Below are 10,935 nucleotides of genomic sequence, written 5' to 3'. Positions count from 1 at the left end.
CTTTCAATGCAAAATCATATTTCCAAAATCCATTTTACTCCCCATATCTCTTATTTATATTTCCTAGATCAATCTCATACCACATCTTATGATCATTTAATACAATTGATTTGTAAATAACCACTTTTCTTAAACTGTGTGATTTTTTAAAAATGGACATTTAATTTGAACCGAGAGAGCAATATATTAAATTATGATAACAGAAGTACGGACATTGGTGTTTTTTTAAGGCTCATATTAACAAAATTGCAAGATCTACCTAGAGCATGTGCGTGGGCTTTAAACCGAGACTTGATATCGTTTCTGACTTTAAGCTGAAAAATATCTGTTTGTATATAAAAAATATGTGATAAATCGGCTTAAAGTAAAAAACAAACCAGAATCTGACTTAAAACAAGAAGTTAGTTTGAGATACTTATAGATCATTTTATTATAATAATAATAATTATTATTATTATTATTATCATATTTTTAATAACCCTAGCTGGATAATAATTCAAAATTATCCAACGGGCATTATCTCCCCCAAACGGACTCATATTCAAACAGATAACAGATTCGTAATGGGCCAAACACAAACGAAGCCCAAAGTCTGGAGCACTCCAACTCAGATATCCAAACAATCAAAAAATGTCGCCAGTTCTTCCTCATTCTATTTCCTTATTCGCCGTAACAAATAAGCAGCAAAGCTCCCACACTCCTCCGTCAGCTCTGCACCGTCTGATACAATCCTAATCGGACGGCCAATGCAGTAGCTCTACACGATCATCATCTCTTCAGCTAGGTATTTCTCAATTCAAATCAACTCCTTATGTATTGTATTATTTTTTTTCCCATTTAAATATGTTAATTTAGATTTCTGCTTAAATTGATATTTTGCCTGATTAATTGGTTTTATTGAACAAGTAACATGATGATCGATGAATTTACATGTTAAAATTGTGCTTTTGTGTACGTATATGTTTGTATAGATGAAGTGTGATCAGGTATTGTTTTGTTAATCAACACTCGATGTGTTTTGTTGGTTGATAAGAGTAGATTGAATTGTTAGATTATTCAGTATAATATTTTGAGACTTAATCGATTTTATTTCAGCCGTGTATGCTATGACTAATTTTATTTGTTTAGTATCTTTAGGTTACATCATTTGTATATTTTTTTGCGAATTCATTGTCTACTCCACTTAATTTTGTTATAGGTTTTTTCTATGGAAGTTTGTATTTTATGTCACATCTTTCGTTTTAATTTGCCAACTGACGGTATCTAGTTAGTTTGTTGAGAGCTTATGAATAATATGAAGGTCTCGTTGTAGGGTTGATGGTTATATTTTATGTATGTGTACATTTGTATGATATTCGGATACCAGTTGCACTCGATAGGGGGGGGGGGGGGGGGGGAGGAAGTTGTGCAAATGGCATGGGATGATAAGGTGATGGGTGTGGAGAAGAAAGGACAACACTTAGAGACAATCATAGTAAATGATCATGTTATAAGATAATTTGTGTTTTTTGAAAGTTTATTAGAAAGGCTGTGCCTGGAAAAATGGTCAAGTGCTACTATCTTTGCTCTAAATCACAGGGTAGAACCCTGGAAAATATTGGTAACATATATGATATATTAGGCTGTGCAATGAATATATATTTTTTAGTGTGTTAGAGACCTCCATGGTGATAGAGAAAGGTAACTCGCTCTACTAGGATTGTTACCTGGATACCTACCATTCGTCCTGATACCTTTTTCTTTTTCTTTTAGATAAGGTCAATTATATTTACTCTTACTACAATAACCATCATAAACACCAGAATTCGGAAGATCTGTGTTTTGTATTTATTTGTCATTAGCTCCCATGCTTTTGTGTTGATCCAGGTGTCTAGCCAATCTGGGTTGGCCAAGTAGAAGTTGCCCTGCATAAGGTCTCAACACCCTGGTGCTGGTGAAATTTAATGACACTTATAGTTCAATCCTCAATGCTCCATAGTCCACTTTTAGCTACACTACACGAAGAAATGCACTTAAAATCTCAGTATTTCACCTCATTACACTTGTTACAGGTTGTTGGCATATGATGGACATGACATGGCTCAGCGCCATTTTAGTCGGGGCAGGCTGCCTTGCTTTGGGATATCTCTTTGGTACAAAGTATCCGGGTGTTATAAAGTTCAAGGCCAAAAGTGCCACAAATACTGCAGTTATTAATGGAAAGAAGACCCGGGCCAAACCACCTCTTGAGGTTGAAAAGCTGGCTGAAATCCTTGAAGATTTCAAAATGGTCCTCACCTGTTCACTCCACACCTCTAAATACTTTCCCCATGCGCTGTCTGATTTAGACCTAAGAATCATTTGCTTTAGTTATGCAGGTTTTAGTTGTGAGGAATGACTTGAAGATGGGGAAAGGGAAAATTGCTGCTCAGTGCAGGTATTGTTTAATAGCTCTGATTTGTTTTTGTTTCAGTTAATGTTGTGTTTGGTTGGGGAGAATGGAATGGAATGGAATGAAAGGAGTAAAATTACTTGAAACTAATAGAGATAGAAAGAAAGTTTTGGAAAAAAATTGAGATAGTGCAAAATTGCTATGATGAGATTTGAGAAGAAATTGAGGATAGGAGAGAATGGAGCATTCCATCTCAAATTGAAGGTGTGATATCTAACACATGATGTAAGGAATGGAATGGAGGAAGGAATGAAATTTCTTAAAAATTGTCCATAAGATAGTTCATTTTTCATTCCATTCCTTCCGGAATCATTCACCCCAACCAAACACAACATAAATATCTTAACAATATTACTTAGCACATAGAGTTATCGTCTTAACAGTGACCATAATGTCTAATGAATATCAATATGGAAAGTGCACATGACATTTGACTGGTGCATTATGTAGGTATACAAAATAAAGTTTGAGATGTTAGAACAAATGAATTTTACAATTGGAAGTATGCTAATCAATGTCAAAAGTAACCAAGAAACATGAGTAGATGAGTTTGAGTAATAGAAATTGGAGTTCTTCACAAACAAGTTGACTATCTAAACTAAAGATCTTTTTAAGTAAATAAATTTATGTAGCCAAGGTCAAAAAAGGTTGATGGAGGTGATTGCATGCAACAAAATAGGCCAAAACACCAAGATGGAAACAGCGATTTTATAATTTACTTTACTTAACCTCATTAAGTATAGTAGTGCATTAGTGTATATCAATATGTTAAACCAAGTCCATCATTGTATTTTTACTGCATAAATTATTTACTTTCAGCCGAATTCTTGCCACTAATACAATCCTCTAATTGAAGCCTGACAGTAGCATTGGCCTCATAATAGGGAGGAAGAAATGCTGTCTACATAACCTGAATAGTGCAAACACTAAAATTGAAAATAAACATAGTAATAATCTTATGTTGATGATTTTCCAAAATGCCAATATTAAATAAACTTACAAGAGCCTTGTTTATGAGAAAAAATTTCCATGAGACTTTCACCATCTTTATAAAGGGATGTGCATGTTTTCTAATGTTCATAATCAACTCCTTTAAAATTATATCAAAGATGGAGTGAGTTAGAGACACTTACGTCAAGATTATGCTGTATCTTGGGATAGCGTACCTGTAGGGCATAATTATGCAGTCATTTGTGATTGATGTATACTAAAACATTTGCTAATTTTGTCAGTCATGCAACACTGGGTCTATACAAGAAGATCCTTCACCGAGCGCCAAAAGCTTTAAATAGGTATGTCTACAGCTTAAAGTTAGTTAACCTGATAGTAGTGCCATGAGCAGTATCTCTCATGATGGTTTTTGTTATATATCTTTTTTTCCTTGTCAATAGGTGGGAGATGTGTGGCCAAGTTAAGGTCGTCGTGAAAATTGATAGCGAAGATGATATGCTGGTTCTACAAGTAATGCTTGCAAAAAACTTCAACTTATGACTTGCCTAATCTGATCTAACTATAGTTCGTTGGTTATATACCCGAATTATGAAGTAACTAAAGTTGCTAGTTTGATGGTTTATGTCAGCACAGTGCTACTTTATGATGCCACAAATATTTCTAACAGCAGTCCTTTGTATATATAACTTGGAACTTGGTTTCTTTTCGGAAAATTAATCACTAGAGATGATGGGAGTGACGGTGTATATTCTCTGGATTAAAGTTGAGTTTGTTGCACATGTACATATGTAATCAACTTGGTGATACCACCAAACCATAGAGTCAGTTGCAGCCCTCTCCATCAGCATATTCCTGTTACTTCCCCGTAAAAGAGTGCCTGCAGGTCTTAGTAGAAAGCAAAGTTTTGGAGACATGCTGGCTCAGACCAGATCTGGTTTGGTGTTTTTTTTTGGGCTGGATATGGTTTTTCTATTTATGATGCTCAATGTTTTTCTCAACCTTCTTTTCTGTTATACTTTGTTTAAAAAAGTTCAGTCAGCTATTGCTTCATTTACTTATAGTCATCCGTATTTGTAGTGTATATTTGTGGCATGGCTGGTATCAGTTTTTGCTGTTCGTGATGAGGGTGGTCTCAGTTTTTGCTGTTTAGTGAACTATAGATTTAGCTGATTACCTGATCATGAGAAGACTAGTTAAACAGGAAACACCCTAAAACCCTGAACTTTAGAGTCAAACCCATGTGACAAGAATATTTCAAGGCAGTAAAAAGTGCTCGACCCTAAGCAAGTAAACCATGTTCTACACTTAAACAAAAATTAACAGTGCTACTCTTTTCACTTTTTTTCATGCTTGATTATTAGCAAGACAGTGGTCAGTGGTCACGGTCGTTGACCAGTCATGTTATTACAATTTGTGTTGCTTAGACACTGATTTCATTTTAATTTGGAGGGGACTTTATATTAATTTGTTATAGGGAAACTTTGTGCTAATTAATTTGGCAATAGTAGTGATACCAATTATAGATGAATGGTGAAAACTACCAGAGTTTAGTGGTTGGTAGGATCTATTATTTTCAGTTTTTAATTGTGCTTTCATTTTTTCATGCTTTATTTTCCTCTTCAATTCTGAAGTTTAAGAAAAGATCCACAAGTAGAACACAATTTGATCAGGGCTGTTAATGAAAGGATCTGTTTGTAACACCCTTGCGTTGCCTACTTCAAATCAAGCCACATGAAGAAGCATTTTGTGCTTAATAAAAGACCTGATCTAGTTGACATTCTTTATGTTTGCTTAGGCTCTCCTCAGCGGCTCAGCTTAGCTCCTTTAGTTAAAAGAGTTGAGTTTGATTAGGAAAGCATTATTTTAAGAAGAGAATTGTGTTATTTTGCATGATCAGAGCATGTTCAGCCTAGTATACAACTTATCTTGCCTAGTTTATAGCCCAATCTTAAATTTTTAACCTCGTTGTATGTCCACTGCAGACTTATTCTCATTTATATGATATATGAACTATCCTTTTGCTAGTATTTGAACTTATATTATTCTGGCAGGAACGAGCTAAATCTCTCAACATACCCACCCATATTGTCATTGATGCTGGACGGACACAGATTGCCCCAAGTGAGTGAATGAATACTCTGTTTCTTTTATTAATTATAACTTGAATTATTACCCCAGAAGTCAGACTGTAGGTTTTGATTTTTTTGACTGAGCTTGAGTTGATGTCTGGCAAGCTGTTAATCTTAAACACTGTGTGCACTTTAATTGTGCTTTGCTTGGAAGTAATCGACTGAAATAGGCACAGAGGTTATGAAGAAATTTTGTTTAGGTGTAAGGAAACCTAGTAGAACAGAATATAAGAGTCGGAAGATTATGAATTCTTGCAAGAAGATGGTGAAGTATGTGATAAATATGGATTTAGAGAACGGAATGGTAATCCTCATAACATGGAAGAAAAAATTAATCATAAAAAGTTCATGGAACTGAACTATCTTGGGAATAGATAGCCGCATGCGTGTTAATGGAGGGGCCAAATAAGTAATCCAATACTTACGTCACAACAAGTACACAACCGAGCATAAAATTTTCCTGGCTCTTTATTACTCTATTACATGTGAAAAGGTAAACTATATGAAAACTTAAATTGGTTGTATTAACTTTTTTCGGGATTCTGAACTTGGAAATTCTCCTGAAATAAATTTTATTGAAATAGCCACATTGATTTATATGTGCCTGTAACAATTATCTTAATAATATCATAAGTGGCTGGTTAAATTAAATATACTGTATGCTATGACAACAATGGTAACATAGTATCACAATGCAAATTCTTAGTTTTGTTCCCTTTTAATGATTGCTGTTTTATGAAAGTATTGATCCCTTCACTACCTTCTAGTCTTCAAGTGGCAAACTGGCAATTTATTGCTTTTGGCACTTGACAATTCTGTAAGAAAAAGAGGACAAACAAAGTACTCAGCTTTTCTGTTTCAATGACAACAGCACCGTCTCTGTACCTTAACTTCACTTAATTTATAGTGCACTTCACATTTTTACATTTCCAACTACTTAATCTGCCTGACAATGTTACTTCGTTCTTTTTTTTTCAGATTCAAGGACGGTGATGGCTGTTCTTGGTAAGAAATTCTCTCTTTGTATGTTGTGAAATTTTTGAAATATGCATCTAATCTACTAGTGTGACTCTTATACTCTATACAAATTTCAAAATTTCCCAATATACTCCCATAAACCTTAATTACATACAATGGTGTTTAGTTTCATTGTCTAATTGTATGATATATTTTATTGAGTAAAAAATATCAGTTTGTAGAATGGTGTGATGGCAATATTGGGTACACAGTATGAACCTTTACTGCCATGAAGATTCAAGTGAACTAGTACAAAGAAAATGGGACTACTGTTTCTGTACTAAGCTGAATAGTGTACTTGTTCTTCCTCACACCCCATGTTTTTCCAACTTTAATTGTTGAAATTATGCTGTGTGCAGGCCCTGCTGAGTTAGTTGATGATGTAACTGGTGGGTTGAAGCTTTTGTAGTGATAGCTTCACTGTTAAGGATGTTATTTATCCCAGAGTGGAAGCTTTAGCAGCAGCAGCATCTATTTTACTTTCCCAGGGCCTCCAAATAGTGGAACTACTTTAAGGTATCTCAATTATGGTGATTGTTCCAAATTTCTTTTCCTTGAGAATCCCCTCACTCCTCTTTCTGATTGTTGGTGATAATGGCGAAAAAACTGTGTAGCTTCTTTGGTCTCAAGTGTACTGCTGAGCGAGACTTATAACAAATCTGGAGCTAGCTTTTAGTATGAATCCTAAACTAGTAACTGTTTTATAAACCCGGAAGTTTGAATTGTTTATTTATATGTTGCACAATTTTATTATGTACTAGTATTTATATATCGAAAAAGAATACAACAGGGGAAAACATATGAGCACACATGAAAACACCCCCAGCCCCAAAGAAGGGTATCTTATTATTTCATAAGAGGTGGGGGAACATATTAATAAGGGTAGTAGAGCAAGTTCTCTATAAAGTAAGCAGATTTTGTAAATACTCGAGCAGGAATAATATTTTAAAAGTAAATTAAATATTTTATAAGTTTCTGTTTCTTTCTGGAGTTCCCATTTTCTGCCATTCTTTACTAAGCTTCAAAAAGAAAAAAATTAACAATTTTGTTTGTTTGTTTCCAAAGAATGTTTACATGAGAAGAGTCTCCCTGATCGGAGTAATTAATTTTCCTAATAATGTATTTCGTCTCAAATAATTGTATTTCTTAATTTTTTTTCTCTAGTTATTGTATAATACTCGGTCTTAGAATAATTGTCACTTTACGTTTTTACACATAATTTGGGATATGAAAAAACACATTTCTAAATAATAAATTTTAGAAATATGTTTAAATTAGTTAAAAGTGATTGTTAAATTGGAAAGAGAGTATAGTAATGATAATGTTTTCTTAAAACATTAGCTTTGGGAATCTTACAGTCTATTGATTGGTATAAAAAAATTTGTTCAAGCAGCTTGTGATTGGAATTGAAATTCTTGATCTAGCTACTTATTTTAGTCAGTGTTTATTAAAACATTCCTGCACATCAGACAGCCATCGCCCATCGCCCATCAGGACGGACTCCTGATGATAGCATTGTATCATTATGAAATGTTCTAATGTATTAGTGTAGAACTGTAGATGGTCTATAATTAGTGGGATAAAACTGAAACGTAAAATGAAGTGAGCTATATTTCAATTATATGTAATTTTCTTATATATTTTTTTTGTTTTTTCCCCTTACAAAATTATACTGTAATAATTAAAATTTATTCAAAATAAATAAATAAAAATATAAGTAGAGGTAAATTATTTTTACACACTGAAGTACCAGGTATTGAGTATGTGTAGGAATATGCAAGTATATTAGGATATATAACAGTGAAGTATTTAGATGATATAGAATATCTGATAATAATTTAATAAAGACTGTGTTATCAAAGACAAAGATAAAAAAAAAAAATAGAGGTTGTAGAAAAAGAAATAGTTTCTCAACCTTTTATCTATTATTTTTAAAACATTTTTTCTGAAACGAGTTAAAAAATAGAAGTATTTTTTAAGAAAACAAATCCGGCTTTTTCTGCGCCAAACAGACAGCACATTATTTCCAGAAAGGAAGTTAAAATTTAGAAGTATACTTCTATACAATTTGATTCACGGTTGGGCGAGCAATTGACATGAAGAATGAGGGGCAGTGAGTTGAAAGAATCCGCAGAGAGATGGATGGATGGTAGTAATACAATTACTAGTTTTCAGTAGGTATTCATAGTGAAAGTGACCGCACAGGAAAAAGAAACGGACTAGAAAGCAAAGGACTTGTACATAAAGCAAACCCCCCCCCCCCCCCCCCCCCCCCCCCGCTCTCTCTCTCCTGTGTATATTGTCAGTCCTCTCTCTGTCAACTGGGAATGGGCGACCTACTGTTACTGCAACTCGTACCCTCACGTATATACATGTAATGTAGTATACACACACATTCATAATCGTGTACACAGTGGGTGTGTTCATATTCAGTTCATCCCGAGAACATGCATCCTCTTGACTCTTTAGGAAAACACCCAAATTGTTTACTATTTCGTACTTGTAACAAAACACCGTCTTTTTTACTTGTAATGTTACGGGAGACAATGTCGAGTTTAGCCCTTGATAAAACCAGGACAAATAACCAACCAAGTGCATTTACATACAGCCTCAAATCTAGGGCCGACAATTTTAGGATCTCATCGACCTAATATATTTTGTGGATTAGTTTGTGTGGTTTGATTTTTATAAATTCAATGGTTTCATCTTACCTATCTTACTCATTTGTTAGAAATAGCTTTTTTATTTTTGAAGAGAATATGTATAATAATAACCTTTTCCTGATATATTTGAAGCTAAAGAACGTTAAAAGCTTTTTAAATATTGAATTTTAAAATATTGCATGATTACAAAAATTCTCCAAAAAAGGTCATGATTTTGTAAGATATGAGAAACAACTTCATAGTAACATCCAAGGGACAAGACAGTAATGTGCATATCACGGCCTTCACACGACAAAATAGAAATCCAGCTATCTACCTTGGCCGTTAGCGGTTATACATATATTCACGCGCCTTTCTTAATTCTCACTATACCAAAATAAAAACATCCGATTTTAATTTACGCTTCATACATTTTTTCTAAACTTTTCAAAGATCGGTCGATAGAATATGTCGCCAGGTTGCCGCACCTCGTTGCGTCCAGTGTGACAAGCAAAATATAAAATATGTGTATTTTAATAAATATAGAACATTTTATGTTATATACACATAATTTCAATTAATTTCAAAATGAATTCGTATTTATTCGTGTCGTGTTTCCGGGCTTCCGAACAAAAAAGGAGTCGGACACCCCTGATGGAGTAGTGCAGTGGGCATGCCGTCCTGTTCCAGAAAACGAGTCCTCCGTTACCCTACCACCCCCACCACACGCGCCCTGTTATGTTGATATGGTATAAATGCCCACAATGTACTCCTATGCATACACACACTCACAATGGGATGGATGAAAAGACAAATCAAAGAAACAACGCAATGATAGTGTACTCGAGTGCAATATGATTATTTGCACCAACCCCGAACCCCTTTACTTTTTTCATCATCCTTCTACACTCCTTACTGTCCACTTGTCTCTCACTCTTGTGTGTATTTTCAATTTATTCTTTTTATTTTTATTATATTATATTTACACGTCCGTCCACACGAATATCTAGATATCTCCATCTCAATCTCCCGCCCACTTCACTTGCATTCATTATGTCTCACTTCACCATTTGTCTCCTATTACCCACTTTAATTTATATGTACATTTTTGTTTTTTATTTATATATCACATCCATTGTTCATAGGATTTTAAATCAGTTTATATGAGTTCTTGGGCAATGTACAGTGTATAAAACTAGAATCTGAAATTTCTGAATCATTTATACGTAAATTTGAAAATTATGAAAGAGTCTGTCTAGTGTGTGCTCATGTGCACATGCTAAGCACTAAAATCTATAGAATTGGAGGGTTTTGATTGGTGTAGTTGTTGTATTTGCAGGGGGTCCATCATTATTAAAGAGTCTAAGCCAATAAAAACCATCCAAATTCATCAATTTTGGTGCTTAGTGTGTGCCCATGGGCACACCATAGAAAAACCGATTATGAAAAATATATATATGAATTAAATTTTGAATTTTACCCGTAAATTTCAAGAGCGTCCGGAAGAAATAATCTGCTAATATATTATTTAGTCACTTTTTTCCCCAATCACACGGGAATTATGCTGATAATACATGGGTTTGAATTTCATCCCCTAGAATATGTAGTTCCAGCTATATACATAACCCTAAAAAGAGGATGAGGTAGTGATACTACAGTGGAGTCAAATGGACACACGCACACAGATTCGGGTGTATTATTACATTTTTGTTTATTAAAAATCTTTATACATAACTAGAAGTACGTGTGAATAAAATAAAGTGAA

The 10,935-nt window shown here is 34.1% G+C and overlaps 1 protein-coding gene across 6 annotated transcripts; it reads left to right on the top strand.

The window, feature by feature from the left end:
* The first annotated feature begins 633 nt into the window (after positions 1-633).
* LOC108224417 (uncharacterized) lies at positions 634-7,281 on the top strand. 6 transcript variants are annotated; one of them, XR_010284659.1, is made up of 10 exons: positions 645-784; positions 1,867-1,913; positions 2,052-2,269; positions 2,358-2,416; positions 3,664-3,723; positions 3,823-3,892; positions 5,434-5,503; positions 6,490-6,516; positions 6,888-7,044; positions 7,143-7,281. XR_010284659.1 is itself a non-coding variant. In XM_017399038.2 (9 exons), the coding sequence occupies exons 3-9, from the start codon at positions 2,063-2,065 to the stop codon at positions 6,935-6,937; spliced, it is 543 nt and encodes a 180-aa protein (XP_017254527.1). In that variant the 5' UTR covers positions 641-784; positions 1,867-1,913; positions 2,052-2,062; the 3' UTR covers positions 6,938-7,281. The 6 variants fall into 6 exon arrangements, 2 of the variants coding, with proteins under 2 accessions (XP_017254525.1, XP_017254527.1); XR_010284661.1 differs by having other exon boundaries at positions 1,867-1,927; XR_010284660.1 differs by having other exon boundaries at positions 1,867-1,933.
* The last annotated feature ends 3,654 nt before the right edge of the window (positions 7,282-10,935 follow it).

This window comes from Daucus carota, chromosome 6, assembly GCF_001625215.2.
Source record: "Daucus carota subsp. sativus chromosome 6, DH1 v3.0, whole genome shotgun sequence".
In the NCBI taxonomy this organism is placed as follows: Eukaryota; Viridiplantae; Streptophyta; class Magnoliopsida; order Apiales; family Apiaceae; genus Daucus; species Daucus carota.
The sequence above is the reverse complement of the archived record's forward strand: the minus strand, read 5'-3'. Positions and strand labels throughout refer to the sequence as shown.